Here is a 16,150-nt window from a genome sequence, read left to right on the forward strand (position 1 = left end):
TTATTTTCTATTTTTTTAACATTAAACTTCTTTCATTTAAAAAAAAAATGTATGCTAGATAGGGTGGCAGCAAGTTCAGCGAATGCTAGTTCAGATTCCCATCTATGCTAAAGGGTCAGCAAAATATCCCAGAAATAGTACTGATGAAGAGCTAATTTCAATAAGCTAACATTTTGGATGCAGAATTATGATGACCAGTGAGCACCTTGTTGTCTTTCTTTGCAATTAAGGTCTTTACATTAATTCAATTTAGAAACATAGTCTAAATACTGATAAACTGTTTAAGACATTAAAAGGACAGTCAGAAGAGGTTCTACGGTGTGGTCAAGTATGACAAGTGGAATCCAGCAAGGGCAAGTGAAACAGAACGCAGGCTTTCACTAGGCGCTCAAATTTGTTCACATGGAGACTTGGAGATGGCCTCTGGTAAATATCTATAAATTCAAACACACTTGTGTAAATGTTAAGTTACTGGTTTCCTCTTGGAACAGGAAGAGAACATCTCCCCCTTTCTCCTGAGCTATTGTATTGACTGAAAACTCTTCATTTCACTAGTTAATTATGAGAGCTGATGAGAAAAGACTGGAAATTACTCCAAACAGAAGGGAAAACAATGACAACCTTTTGTTAAAGGCACAAACCAGTACAACTATCTGTCATTCTCTAAAGAAAAAACTGTTTAAATTCAATAAAAGATTATTTGAGGGCAAATGCTAAGGGATTTGGGGATAGATTAAAGAAACGTCAAACATTTTAATTGTTCTGATAACTGAAGTCATTAAGTGCAGACGACCCCCCTTGCCCCTTCTTTGAAATATGGGGTTGAAGAGGAGCTCTCTAAGGTCTCTTCAGGGACTACAGTTTCCTAAAATCATGATGTTCACCTTACTCCCGAGCGTGAAACCGTGTTTATTCCCTCATCAGCTTTGTAGTGACTGGCTGAGAAGGCCCTTCTGGGTGACAAAGGACACAGGCTTCGCTCAGACACACCTGGGGCCAAGTCCCAGTTCCTCCACCCACCAGCTACAGCAAGCTACTTGACCTTTCTGTGGTGTTTTTCTACTCAAACAGCAGCAACAGGACCAAACCCTCCAAGCTGGGTGGTCTGGCGCCATATGCACTAAGCAGCAGCTGCTAGTATCCTTTACTACCTGGGTTAGTTCCTCCAATAGCTGATGTTGGCTCAAAGTAACATTCATCAATCAATAGGATCAAAATTGGGGGAATCCTTTCTAGAATTTACGACCTTTTCATTACAAGCAAATCTCAATGACATGTGGGTCGATCATCCATATAACTGGTTAGTTGTAAGGAAATTCTGGAGAGTCATCTTAAATGATACCAACTGGTCTTCACTTACAGTCTTCCACGAGAGGGTAGAAGAGAAGGCCTCTATAAGCCAAAATATTGCTGGGGAAGGTATGAGACCATTGTTTTTGAGCAGAGGTAACCCATACTTTATGATGACGCTGTCTCTTTCCAGTACTGAATGGGAAGAAGGAGACAGAGGGGAGGGAGTAGTGGCTCAGAGAGGTATGAAGAGGTTGGTGAGTAACTAGTAAGTGGTAGAGCTCGAACGAGATCCAAGTCAGTCTGACTGCCAAAGCCCATGGTCTTCCTGGGCCAGCACTCGGCCTATGTACCCGCAGGTTGTGACACTGTCATTTTTTGGATGACACTCTACCATGCCTTCTCAGATTGTACTCAAGAGCATAAAAATATATCTCCACATCTGACAACAGGTGGATTTTGGTTTATGTACTATGTTGGGTTATATGGACAACTGTTCAATTCCACTAACAAATAATGAGACATTTTCTTATTTTTTTTCACAGCAATCCTCCTTCCAAAAAACACTTCAAATACCAAGAGTCAATGTGAATTAAAGTAGACCTGTAACATTCATCTAAACTTCAAAAGCCTTCTATTGATAAATTAAGTCACGTGGTACACACACTGACTGCAATAAGCACAAACGGGAACTTGTAACCACTCTGAACGGTACTGCTGGCTTCTCGCTGCTGAAGCCGTCCTGTCACGTTTGCGACTGCTCAGCATAATTGCACTTAATATGTTGTCCCCAAAAAGTCAGTTTGCTTCTATTTTAAAGAGCAAAAGATCAGACTCCTAACCTTGACCAGTGCATATTATTGCACATAAAGGGGACACAAATTGTGCGTAAGTCACTACATGGTGGATTAGTACCACTACTAGAAAAATGATTTTTCTTCCCGATGATGCACCGCTAAGCCAAGGTGCCTTGCATACGTTATTTCAATTAATCCATTTTTAATTTAATGTAGGCAAGTGTAGTGGCTAAGAAACATCAATGATGGCATCTGATGGCCTGGGTTGCAATCATGGGTCCTAAATCACTTCTGAGGCGTGTGCTCGTGGGCAACCTTATTAATTTCTCCAAGCCTCAGTTTCTCATCTTAAAGTGATAACAACTACAGTATCTACCTTATAGAGTTGTGGTAAGAAATTAAACTCACAGGTAGTATTTACATGGTGTTTAGCATATACTAATTAGTCAATGAATATTAACTATTAGTGTTCTGCTGTTTTCAATAAGTGTCACCACATCCCTACTTTAAAGGTGGAGCATCTAAGGTATAAAGAAACTTAAAAAAAAAACCAAAAAAAAACCCGCCCTGGATCTTCACTCAGATTTGCTGGATTCCAGAGCCCAAGTCTCCTTCAACCTACCATGCAGATTCCCGTCTAACTAATGGTATCATTAGTGGTTCCTGTATCGATAAATGTGGGTGTGGATGGTAAAAACTTTACAGGCAGGTTAAATAAATATGGGGAGATTTTTCTTGTTTTATTGAAACAATGCCCTTGCTTGCTGAACTGGGGTCAATGTCTGTGAGAGTTGCTCCTGTGAGCTGGTCACGATGAGAAGGAAGAAGGACACCGCGGCCCTCATTTTTGTGACAAGAGACATTTTCTCGGGGCAGCTAAGACGTGCGTTATTTTGATCTGAGGGTATGTAAGGGACTTCTTAAGCCTTAGGTAACCCAATTTCAGGTACACTTTCATTTAGTCGTATGGCTTGATGCTCAGGGAGGAATAAGTGGAGTTGAAAGAAGAGAAGTCAAGGTTTACGTTAATATCTCAATTTCTACACCTTGTCAGGGGCATCTGCATGGGCTGCACTGGCTTTATCCTCTCCTCTCTCTATAAAGAGCTAAACTTTAAAAGGATGCCAAGGAAGGAGAAATAATTTTTCAACACTGCTAAGCATAGCTGACGTCCCCCGTCATACGTAAGTTAGCTAGTCTGGTCCAATGAAGTAGCAAACTCTAGGTCTGCACATTTTGTGGGTTGATTCAAAATGAAATAAGAACACTTGACTCCATCTCCAGCATGATCTGCATTGACTGGGCATTTACTTACGTGCCAGACACAGTACCGAGCACGTCTCAGATGTAATCTCATTTACTACTCACAAAAGTAACTTGCCCAGTGTCATACAGCTAAAAAAGGCAGGATGTGAACTCAGATTTAACTCTAGAGACAATACGGTTTATTCTTTTTGAAGACCTTATAAGATAGCCAACTTTTATAAATCTTTATCTTTTGTCATTCATCTGAGCCATAACCCATCGGACATGATACAAGGACTTGCATCCTTCTCTTAGGTGCAATCTAGCAACTCGTAACTGAGCCTTTACCCCCAACCAAGGTAGTCCGAGGGAATTTTCTTTCCCAAAGTCAGGTGGAAGCTGCAGAAAGGCGAGGATTGCTGTTACTAATCTAATCTGATGGGCTTTACTCAAATTCATAATGGCCGTTGAAACAACTCCATTGACTTTCCACAGTTAGGACGGTGATGAAAGGAACAGGACCCTGTTTGACCTACTGAGGGCTCAGGTGCCAAGGTGCTGGTACGTGATGGGCGAGTGATAACTGCTACCGGGCAAGATCCCCAGCAGTAAGCATTTCCAAACCGTGAAGAGGATCCTCGTGTCAGTGACCTGGCTTTTGCTGGTTGTGTGACCTTGATCTTGGACAAGTCACCCTCTCAGACTCACTTCCTCATCCACAAATTTTGGTAACAATACCTGCTGGACCTCAGGCACAGGTGTGTTAGGAGGAGAAAATAAGGTACGTGTGAGTGCCAGGTGCCACATAAACATAAGAAGATGATTTTTAAAATGGAAACAAGAGTTGGAGTTCTGTGTCTTGTTAACTTGCGGATGTTTAGTTATTTATATCAGGAGTTCCATTCTACTTCTTTATATTTTGGAATAGCCAAGGGGGACAGAAAAAGCATGAAGTTAGGCAGAAAAATGTTGAGAGGTGCCATTCCTACTTGTCAGCTAAACTAATTTTTCTAGGTAGTAAGTTTGAAATTTGAAATATTGCAAAAGTACTGATGATCATAGATCTGCCATGTGTCAAATACATCTATTTTATTATGTGGGAAAAAATGACTGTGTTATTATTTTCTGGCTAAACTCCAAGAGGACTGCTTCAAGAGGGGCAGGGAAAGGGTCTCTGAGAATCTGTGTGTATGACAGACCATGAATACTTAGACACTTTTTCAGAAAGTTTAAAAGAAATGTTCAAACCAACCAGTCGACCACTGTAATCCAAGGAACCATGAACTGAAGAGCAAAGCCATAAAAGCAGAGGTCACATCCTGGACCCCAAGGCTTGAGGTCCCCGTTTCTACAGAACTGCGGGATATAGATCAGTTTCCTTGGTTGTACTCTATGAGAGCCTGATTTACTTACATTGTAGGATATTTGGAATTATTTTCTGCCCACCAGCCAGGCTGCCCGATCAGCCTCGATACTCGGAAACATGCCCTAATCTTATTAAAGCAGAAAATAGAAGGATAAGAGATGCTACAGAAAGGAGTAGACAGTCATAACCTTAAACACTTGCCGACACGGCTCACCAAAGAGACACGAATCCTCCAGACGGACTCCACCGGCCTAGCCGTCCTCTGAAAACAGGGCCACAGTTTTGCATGCCCTGAGTAAAATGGATGCTGTCTTTTTGGGGTATCTAATAATTTGGGCACAAAGCAGTGTGCGGTACACTTGGTAATTACATAAATATTTTCTACAGTTTAAGGTGACAGATGTTTTTAACCTGCCGGAGACTAGTTAGTCTGTCTGCTTACTAGAGGGTTTATGGTCTGCGATTAGATTCCTCTTGGGCTATGAATCTGTAACATTTTTTTAGCACGGAGGGGGCTTGATGACAAGTTTGTGGGTCTTAGAATTAAAATCAAATTTCATCACCACATTACAAGTATCTTCCCGTTTCACTTAGGGGCAATGCACATCCAGAACACAGACAGGACCGCGGGCTTTGTCTACCTGCATTTTTCAGCCCGACGGGGTCCGGACAGCGCCGGACATGGCAAGGTGCTTACTTTTTCATGCCTGTGCTTGTCCTTTTCTTTTTCTCTCTTCTCTCTCTCCCTCTTCTCTCTCTCCCTTTCCTTGTCTTTCTTCTCCTTCTCCTTCTCTTTCTCCTTCTTTTTCTTCTTCTCCTTTTTGTCCTTTTTCCTTTCTTTCTCCTTGGGCTTCTCTTTTTCTTCAAACAGTTTTTCAGGGAGCACTGACGACAGAGCAGGCAGCGTGGCGGGGACCCTGGCGGCCACTGCGGGGCTGAACAAGGGCAGCGGTACGTCCTTCGGGGGCAGCACCACAGGCGCAGGGGCTGCTCTGGGCCTGTCCTCCCGCCCCTTCTCTTTAAACTTCTCCCGGTCTCTCTTATCTTTATCCCTTCTGCCTCTGTCTCTGTCTTTCTTCTTATCTTTATGCTTCTCTCTCTCTTTTCTCACCATTCCGTCTTTCAATCTCACTTTGGGATCGACATCCTCAAATTCTTTTATTTTAAACTTATAGGGATCTGGCTCTTCGTCTTTAAGAAACTCCTTCCAGGGGTACTTGGTTTCCTTGCTGCTCTCCTTCTCTTTCTCTTTCTCTTTCACTTTGTCCTTCTCTTTACTCTTCTCCTTGCTTTTGTCTTTTTCCCTCTCCTTATCTCTCTGCTTCTCCTTCTTCTTCATTTTGGTCTTCAGTTCCTTTTTCAACTTCTTTTTGACGTCCACAGATGAAGGCAGCTTGGTTTTCTCCTCATACACCTTGTGCAGAGGTTCGGGGGTGGGAGGAGAGACCGAAGGAGAAGAGATGTAGGGAAAGCTGGGAGGCATAGTTGGAGGGGCTCCCATTTTTGCTTTCCGCACAACCTCATCTATGGACGCATCCATTGTCCATGAATTGTCAGAACTTGAAGTTCCGCCTGAAAGAGGCAGAGGAGTGGATCCTGACTTTGTGAAATTGTTGGAGGAGGTGGAAGCTTTTGGAGTAGTACATTCTGAACCTGAAATCCTCTTAGGGCTGGTAAAAATGTCTCCTTCGGATTCTGATCCAGAAGAAAACTCGAAAGGGTCTGGCTCTCGTTCGGCGCAAGCCCGTGCAATCACGGCATTGATGGAGTCGTCGATCGTTTTATCGGTCACGACAGCCTTCTTCGGCTGATTCTCATTGTTGAGTTTCCCAGCATCTGGGGGGGTCTGTATCTGTTTTACCTGAATGGCCTCTTTACTAAGTTTTTCACTTATCGTAGCTGAAGGAGTCCTATTTGGTGTTTCCGGTCTGACAGGTGCTTGGGGAATATGAGTCATCACCTTGGGACTCTTGGGGCTTTTGGGGCTCTTAGAGCGTCCAGGAGATTTCTTCTCTTTGGATATAGTTTTTGGTGACCGAATAGGACTTCCGACCATTGCTGGTGACTGAGTAGTTTTAGGTGATTTAGTCTTCTGTCCCGGAGAACTAGTTTTAGTCTTTGTTTTCGGTGTAAATGACTTTGTTTCTAATGGTTTTGTGATTGGCATTTGTGATTTTGCCACTGGAGCCAACATCGGTGGCTCTGGGGACGGAGGGGCAAGGTCTGTACTGTCCTGTACGTGGACCGGAGAGAGCATTGGCGGAATCTTTTGGGTATTTATTGAGCTGAGGGGTTCTCGAGCTTCCAATACTACTACGTCCAGGGTGTCCCCTTTAGTGCTTAACAGCCGTGGTCGCTTGATGGCAGGCATTTCTTCAGCTTCGGGACTATCCAACGGTCTCTTACCCAAGAAATTCTCATCATTAATAATTTCCTCCTCCTCCAGTTCATCATCTTCTTCCAAGGGAACTTGCATGGCTTCAGCGGACGTACCGCCATCAGTGGGCACCTGCTCTTCTTCTTCTTCTGGTAAAAGAAAAGAAAAGAGCTGTTAGCAGAATATTTAGAAAGCAATGCTTTCTAAACAAATAACAGCAATGCTTCAAACGTGATTTCTGGGAAAGAAAGGAATTTATGGACAGTGTTTAGAGGGTAAGTAAAGTGGCAGATCCTCAACGATCTTCCAAACTCGCACGCCATCGTTATCGGAAGGGTGGCAATCAGGGACAGCAGATATCCAGACAGACTGTTTTCTTTTTGAGTGGTTTGGCCCTACTTTCAGGAGCTGGAGTCTGCTAAGTATTTCCTGTCTCCTCCTTCCTTAATTATTTTCCTAACCTGACTAAATACTGTCTTTCTCTTCCTTCTTCCTCTTCTGTACAGGTATGCATACGCGTGCACCCCCACCCCCATACCGCTGAAGATCAAGAGGTGGGTTATTATATGACTACTACCTCAGAAATTACAAAAAAGCATACATTTTTTAGGACTCTTATAACAAATGTTAATTCTTGGAGTTGAGAAAATACAAGTGTCCAACCTGGATACAATTCATATACTACTTACGTCTTCTCTTCTGCTTGATTGCCGTTCAGCCACTTTGAGAGACAGTGTGGTGCGAGGGCAAACGTATTGGCTTTGGCATTAGAGGGATGGTGTTTCCGCCAGCGTTCTGGCACTAGAGAGCAACAGGCCTTGAGCAATCTCTTAACCCCTGCAGCCTGTTTCCTGACCTTTCAAAAGGGGTTAATGTTACTGGCCCTGCCTACTTGACTGAGTTGCTTTAAGATCACATTTTTTCTCTCTACACATATTAATAAAGCATGGGGACACAGTGTATGTGTACAGCACATAGAAAGTGATTAGCCCCATAAGACAGATAAAGAGCTACAGCAGTTCAAAGCAGAAAGATTACTGCAATATTAAAGATCTAAGGAAGATTTCACCAATTAGGTAGTGCTTTGGATATCTGCAGACTAGGAATGGGGAAGCACAGGATGAAGGAACAGATGGTGAAGAGATGGAGATGGAACACAGGAGGCCAGGGAATATTCATCTGGCAAGCAGGGTATAAGAGGGGGAAGAGTACAAAGTGAGCTTACTAAGGTTGCATCCAGACCCCAGAAGCTTTGAATTCCAGAGAAAACTAAATGATCTTTATTCTACTGGTAGTTTGGACCTGGTGAAGAGTTTTAGACAAGGAAGAAAAATCTGAGGGTATATGTCAGCAAATTCTTCTGGCAGGAACATACATGATGGATGGGAGGTAACATAATAATGGAGATGTGACAAGTAAGTTAGGGGTTACTGAAATGATGTAGGTAAGTGGCAATAGGGTCTGAACTAGAACAGTGGTAATAAAAGGAAGCAATAGAGGTAGGTGAGATTTTGACGGTAGAATGAATGGAATCTAATAAATGATTAGGTCTAAGAGTGGAGAAAGGAGTCAAGCACCATCTCAAGGCTCTGAGCCCTGGGCAGTGAGCAATGCGGTCATTAAGAGAAATAAGGAAGTAGAGAAGAAAGATGATTATTAATTAGCTCAAGCCCTAGACATGGAGTTGGGTGAACGGTTAATGACGTCTGGCACAAGACAAATTTGAGACAAAGTACTGTTAGCATGACTGGAGAACGACAGTATCACCTATCCAAGCACCTAAGTAGAAACATCATTCCAGACGCCTTCTTTCCTTTGTTTCTCTATTTCTGCATTGTGAACACAGTTTTCTACTGCATTTCCTGTAACATGCTCTCCCTACTGCTACTACCGTTTGCTCGAATCCTCAACACCTCTTCTCCATACTTCTAACTAGTGTCACTGCCTCCAGCTCCTATCTTTCACATTGCCTTATGCTGATCTTCCGAAACCACAAATCCGAGCATATGACTCCCCATCTCAAGAACCTTTCATAGGTCCCTACGTCACTACTTTGCCAAGGAGTTCCTTGGAGCCTGAGGGTTCTGTGGAACCCCTTTGGAAGTACCGCACAGTACAGACTGGGTCCCCTATTCTCTATTAAGTGGAATGGTTACCCCTAAGGTTATCTATTTTACCTGCTGAGCTTCCACAAAAGCTTTTGTTGTGAGGCTAGAACAGGATGAAAGCCAGTATTCTAAAATGTAAAATTAACCCAATTTCTCCAGCACCTCCTATCCGGCGCTCCATCATCTGATTCCGTGATTCACCTCACCTTCCACTGCGTCCTGGGCCCTCTGCCACTCTGTCGCGCAGACTCACTTGCAGCTCCTCAAGGACACACTGCTGTGCCTCTGCATGTGCAGCTCCCTCCACCTGGAAGGACCCCCCCTGACACTTCGGTGACTCTCTCTTCTTAGCCTCCAATCACGTGTTCCCTCTTCCGTGACACTTTTTCGTAGCAACTGGAAAATGGCCAGCCTCCCGCTTTGGGCTCTACCGTACTCTGGTTATATAAGCAATGAGCAAGCCTAGAATATTTACTATCTGGCCTTCTACAGAAAAGTTTTTAGATTCCTGTCCTAGATCTACTCTGGTCAGAAAAATTGAACGGCCCCTTCCAACCCTATCTTTTATCAGAATGACAAGACAGACCTTGGATCTTCTCAACTGCTAATGGGCAAACATCAAAAATGAGAAAGAAGAGAGCTTTTTTTTTTTTTTAAGATTTTATTTATTTATTCAACAGAGACAGAGACAGCCAGCGAGAGGGGGAACACAAGCAGGGGGAGTGGGAGAGGAAGAAGCAGGCTCATAGTGGAAGAGCCTGATGTGGGGCTCGATCCCAGAACGCTGGGATCACGCCCTGAGCCGAAGGCAGACACTCAACCGCTGTGCCACCCAGGCGCCCCAGAAGAGAGCTTTAAGATATTCTTCAAGTGAATGAAGAAAACATTTCAGAGTACTCATTACTGTTTTATTTCTGAATTCCAAAGAGCCCCCTCCTACCTGACAGAGGTTCATAAATCCCAGCGATGCCAAAGCAGAAAGAGGAAGGTTTGGCTTAGGCAGGGGCCTTTAGATGTGCTAAAGCCTGTCTTGTTCTCCTACCTCTGGAGGTGCATCTGGGGCTACGTCAGCTCTGGGAGGGTGAGTCCCCTAGACAGGGCCGTAGGTGGATGCCCTGGGAGGGGCAGGGGCAGAGGGATTACTCTAATGGAAGCAATCCCTAGAAAGGGAACTTCCAGGACTAACAGAGAGCTTGTTATAGGTCATCCAGATGAAAGGCCTGTTCTTTGTTTTTCTTGGGCAGAACAACTAATTAGAGTTCAATATTCAACTACTAAATAATAACACCGATCAATAACAGATATACATTATAAAGTTAACCCTGCAATCCTTTTTGAGAAGATAAAAAAACAAAAACAAACAAACAAACAAAAAAAAACCCAACTCTCCTTACTCTAATCTTTCAAACTCCGCATGACAGCGTTAAGTCCTGAGTTAGCATTTAGGTCAAATGGGTATCACCTCTTCCGCCTGGTCTAATGACCCTAACCTGCAATGGAAGCAGTCCAGAACGGCTGGGGACACTTTTTAAGGAGAACAGATATTTTAAGTGAGGGAAGCTGCTTCTGGGCAAGTGTTAATGTTATGCTGCTAAAGGTATCGTAAGGAATTATTAATAAAACTGGTATTTTCTATTCTGCTTGTGTTAAAATTTGGCTACCGTTAACGGTGATAAGACTTTTGATTTGATTATCCTTTGTGTGAGAGTTTATTCAAAACTGTGATATCTGTTATAACCGATCATTAGTACTGTCATTCTTCAAAGAATACCATAAATTATGATATAACGCCTACACGTCTGGGAAATAAAAGCTATTGACAGTAAGAAAAGAGACGCACAAAGAACCACACTTAAACCAGCACAGGAACCTTTATTTAAAAAAAAATGTCAAGTTTCTGCTAAAGGCTCATGCCCACTACCAACAACCGTATTCTTCATATAAATTCAATAAAATTTACATATATATGCTATAATTCAATCTATAATTATAAATTATATACATGCTATAATTCAATCTAAGAAAAACCTACCATATTAAAAAGTAACTTTTCATCCTGCCAGAGTTTTGCATATGTGGTATGCTTTCTCATTTGTCAAAAAAAGGAAATGATGGGAAATATCGTGAATGACTCAGCGCAAATTTATCACCATGGTCAGAAATACAATTTAAAAGAGACACTTAACTCGTAGCAAATTCCATATGTTATCATAAGGTATGGAAAAAGAAGGAGATAGAGATGATCTCTCAGGTGTCTTTTCATTTAAACAATCAATGATTCCAGGTCAACATTTGATCGTAGAATTATTTTTTAACTTTTTAATTTGAAACAATTTCAAACTTACAGAAAAGTTGTAAGAACACTACAAAGGACTCATGAATACCCTTCACCCAGTTTCATCGAATTAACATTTTCCTTCAGTGTGTGACTGACGGCAGAACAACAGTCAAGTTCCCTTCTACTTACAGATCAGAAATAAGACGGGTCCGTGGTAATGTCCGTCTTTTTAAAACTTTCACAGATGGTGATGCGGGTAGGGGACTCACTACAAATTCCACTCCAATTTTTCTTCGTTAATGACACAAATAAATAATCCACACTCGCTACATTTCCCAGAGGAATAATGAGAAAAATATGCTTCTTTACCAAACTTCTTGAACAAAAGATAAAACAAGGCAATAAGGCCTGGACACACCAAAAGGGTTTTTAATGGGTTAATTCTAAGTTTCTATAAATATTGACTTAGAACAAAATATCTTTTTAAGTAGAATAATAAATGCCTTTAAAGAAACACTATAATCTAAAGAGCTCATGGACATTAGGGGAGAAAAAGGAAATTGTTTTCATATGGCACGGAAAGCTTTTTATCTCATTACACAGATGCATGCAACTTTAAAATTTAGTGGCATGATCTCAAAATAGGCAGAAACTATACTTGCATTCCTAACTTTAAATATAGGGACAATAAAATGCTATCTATATATATTTCACCAAAATCAAATGTATTTAAAACTAGATTTCTTGTGATTTTTTTAAAGAAATATACATGCAGAAATTTCTAGCAATAATGACACAAACTTACCTATTTTCTTGCTAGTTTATGCATCCTGCTGTTTTTATAAGAGATTCCTCTTTTATTAACAAACACTAAAGGATTCGTTTAGAATGCATATTTTTTCAAACACGTTTCTATCTATCTGGATACTGTTGTCGCCAGTTCCTTGAAGGACTCACTCTTTCCACTACTCATTCATTCACTCACTCGTCTGCTTGGTGTCTTCTGAATCTCCCTGTGGCAAGCACTCTGTTCAATCCTGTATGAGGTCAAATAGGACATGATTTCCCATCCTTAAGAATCAACCACATTTTGTGGCCATCGGCTCAAGTGCTGTGGCAGGGATCGGTTTAAGGTACACATACAGCCACACCTGGAGAGATGAGGACAGAGGGGGGGTCTAGACTGAAACCACGTGTGGCCTCTGTTACCAGTGCCATGAGTCCACCTTGCCCAGCCCACTGATTCTCTCACATCTAAGTTTTCACATCTGCCAAACCTCAGTATTGACATCTGACCTCCTACTTGTAAGAGCTGAGGATCTTTTTATTGGGGTCATTTCCACACATAGTGGACTGTACATGTGGGATGATCTCAAGGGCAGGACAGAGCTCTTTCTGCCCCTAAGTATTTCACGGACTACACGCAACAGTGCTTGGCATTCTGACCACTACGTTTACGTCTTGGATAAAGGCAGCATCTTTATTTATTTTTTTTTTAAAAGATTTTTTATTTATTTATTTGACAGAGATAGAGACAGCCAGCGAGAGAGGGAACACAAGCAGGGGGAGTGGGAGAGGAAGAAGCAGGCTCATAGCGGAAGAGCCTGATGTGGGGCTCGATCCCATAACGCCTGGATCACGCCCTGAGCCGAAGGCAGGCGCTTAAGCGCTGTGCCACCCAGGCGCCCCGAAGGCAGCATCTTTAAAATGCTTCTGCCAATATCTTTAAGGCTATAAAGCTAACAAATGAACGACTCTCCCCTACTTTTTGAGGTAAGGAGACTGAGCAAATGGAACATAACTGAAGTAACCTTATGGAACACTGGGGACAGAGAGGGTTTAGAGCACAGGGTACTGAAGGGGCAAGGCTTGGTCAGGCAGGTGGACACTGGACGCCTGGAAAGACAGGAAGAGTAGCGATACAAAAACTGCCCACAGAAACATTTTATTTTTAGTTCCAAATGAGGCTAAAATTTTTAAAAAAAATCCCAACTACATCCCCTCATAAAATATTCTTCAAATTGCGCTGTCTACAATGTAACAGAAATTAGACCCTTAAAACACAACTCAGTGTGTATAAGTGGGTAGGTATTTTTTAAATTAGCCTATTTACTTAAAAAAAATGAAATTACTAGCAAAGACAAGACAATTAGGCAGTGACAATTTATATGGTACAACCAATCAATAACACAATAAATTAATAGCAGAGTGAGGATGATGTGTTATAAATACTTATACACACACTGACCTGTAAAAAAGCACTATTTCCCTAACATTCTGCACAATAAAAAACTAAAATGCTATATAAGCAAGCCAACCTGAAATGACACCTAGTATTATAAATGGCCTAATCTATATGTTAATGCTGTTGTATCACATAACTGCAGCAAGACTAAGATAACAATATGACTTTGGGGTTTCTATGGCTACATCCTGGGCTAACGGGCCTGAAGGGGCTGGCTGCTGACACCACACAAGCATTCTGAGTGCTTCTTTTTGGTTATTTATGATATGATTTATGATAACGACAACATCTCCTATTTTCTCTCCTCCTCAGGTACAATAAATTGCTATCGTTAATCACCCTTCTTGGTTCAACTATGATTACAATAGCATAATAGGGCCTAGCTATGGTAATATTGTGGATTTTTTTTAAAGAAATAAATACAAGATCTCTTCAGACAACGTCAATATCTCTAATATTTTAATCAACTTCCTTAAAGTCTTTCGGAATAAATTCTATTACAACTCAGGTTCCATGCCAAGGATGTAGGCCTTTCGTGCAAATCAAGCACCACACATTTGCAAATCACCGTCGCCCTGACTTCCTCAAACTCACTATACTAGTAAGATCGTGCACACCACATTTACTAGTGACACAGTTTCTTTTCCAAGACAAACAATGGCAGGTTTTTTTTCTTTCCCATATTGATGAAACTCATCTTACTGCTGTTTTTTCCCCCCAGGACCAAACAAATTAGGCAAATTAGTCATTTGTCTATCAGAAGGCAAAGAGTAGAGAAAGAATAAAAACTTCGCAATCATTCAGACACTTGTGACCTGCCTTTGCCAATGATTGGCTATGTAGTTGCTTCATCTTTCTGAACTTCAATTTCCTTTTATGCCAAGTAGGGTTAACAGAAAGTACTACCTTCTGGCTTCCAAGTAACAATAAGACAAAGTATGTAAAGAATCCAGCAAAAGTGCTTAATATATGAGTTAGAGTATAAAACCAGAAGATAAATTCTTCCCCTCTCCACATCGATGCCTTTTCAATGGGCTCCTCATCAAGAGGGGGAGCCTCCTTGCTTTGCCCAGTGGGTCAGAGTTGGCAAATGAGACATAAGCAGAGGTTTGAAAACCACTCGTATACTGGGGCTTGCCCTCCTGCTGCTTATGGGAAACTTGCAACCACCCCCACATGAATGAGCCGAGGTGAGCTTGCTGGATGAGAAGTGCATGCCTTAGGGCCCCAGTCCAATCATCAGACACCTGAGTGATGACCAGCTGATTACAAACGTACAACCAAGCACAGCCAAAGAACTGTACAGCTGAGCCAATCCCAAATACCAACCCACACACTCGTGAGCTAATGAACAGTTGCTATTACTTTAAGCCATCCGATTTTGGGGCGGCTTGCTACACAGCGACATGTTAATCATGTATTCACATACACGTGTAAAACGGACTTGTCATTTGCGGTGGTTCTGTTCTACGAAGGTGCTGTGAACACTAAATTAGCAGAAACCGAACCGCTGCTCCCAGGGGAAATATAAGGTTAGGTTCCTGTGAGGCTCCTGTCACCATATTTTTGTCAGCAGATCAATACATAACCTTGTTTTATGTCATTTAACATACACTGTTGATTCATTAACACTGAACTCGTTCTTTACAGCCAGCAGCACTGTAATTCACACCTGCTGAAGCTGATCTAACACATGTATTTTTTCCACAAGGCATATCCTAGCCTTCTGACACTTGGGAACACTACCCAGCACTTCAGCATCATGCCTGGGAGCCGTTTTAAACAGCGTAATCAACGACAACGACAAAAAGCAAGAAAATAGAAAAACATGGTACAAATCGATCACGGAAAGGACACTTGTTTGCAATATGAGAGCTAAAGCAACAAGGCAGAGCGTCCCCTTGTCTGAACTGAGCTAGAAACGTACATGTCGGGCAACTCACGTTCTTCGCCACACTTCGCATGTCTGTGAGTGACTGTGAAAGCATCACGCGTGCTGAGTTTGGGGCTACGTATACATTTTAGTGTGCTGGCAAAACTGCAAATACGGACTCCATGCGTGATCAGGATCAATTATATATAATTAATTATATATATCAAATACTTTTATGGACTATGGGTTTAAAATAAAAGATTTTATTTGAAAGTAATTCCAGTCCTCAGAAGGCATTTAACAAAAAGATTAAATATGCTTTAAGAACTGTAACATTGTGACCATATCTGGTAAGGCATTTTTCCAACCCCAAACTGGGACATATTTTAGTTTCAAGATGTCAGAGTACTAGCTATGCACAAACTTTTCTGGTCATACCACATGGCCATTCTTTGAATTTCTGGAACCTACCAAGCTCTTTCCCTTCTCAGCGTCTTTATAGCCACATATTCTGTTCCTCTCTGCTAGGAACACTCCCTCCTTTGTTATGTCCATGCTTGTCTCTCTTTCT

At 41.9% G+C, this 16,150-nt stretch overlaps 1 protein-coding gene across 2 annotated transcripts in view; it reads right to left on the reverse strand.

Annotated features, from left to right (window-relative positions):
- TAF3 (TATA-box binding protein associated factor 3) overlaps window positions 1–16,150 on the reverse strand; it is a 173,741-nt gene that overhangs the window by 40,424 nt on the left and 117,167 nt on the right. The window contains exon 3 of one of the 2 annotated variants that reach the window (XM_040645440.1): window positions 5,396–7,224. In XM_040645440.1, coding sequence (XP_040501374.1) covers window positions 5,396–7,224 — 1,829 coding nt within the window. Of the gene's footprint in view, window positions 1–5,084; window positions 7,225–16,150 lie in introns of those variants that run through there. The other variant, XM_040645441.1, reaches the window with a different exon arrangement.

The sequence above is a fragment of the Ursus maritimus genome, unplaced genomic scaffold, assembly GCF_017311325.1.
Source record: "Ursus maritimus isolate PB19 unplaced genomic scaffold, ASM1731132v1 scaffold_31, whole genome shotgun sequence".
NCBI lineage: Eukaryota > Metazoa > Chordata > Mammalia > Carnivora > Ursidae > Ursus > Ursus maritimus.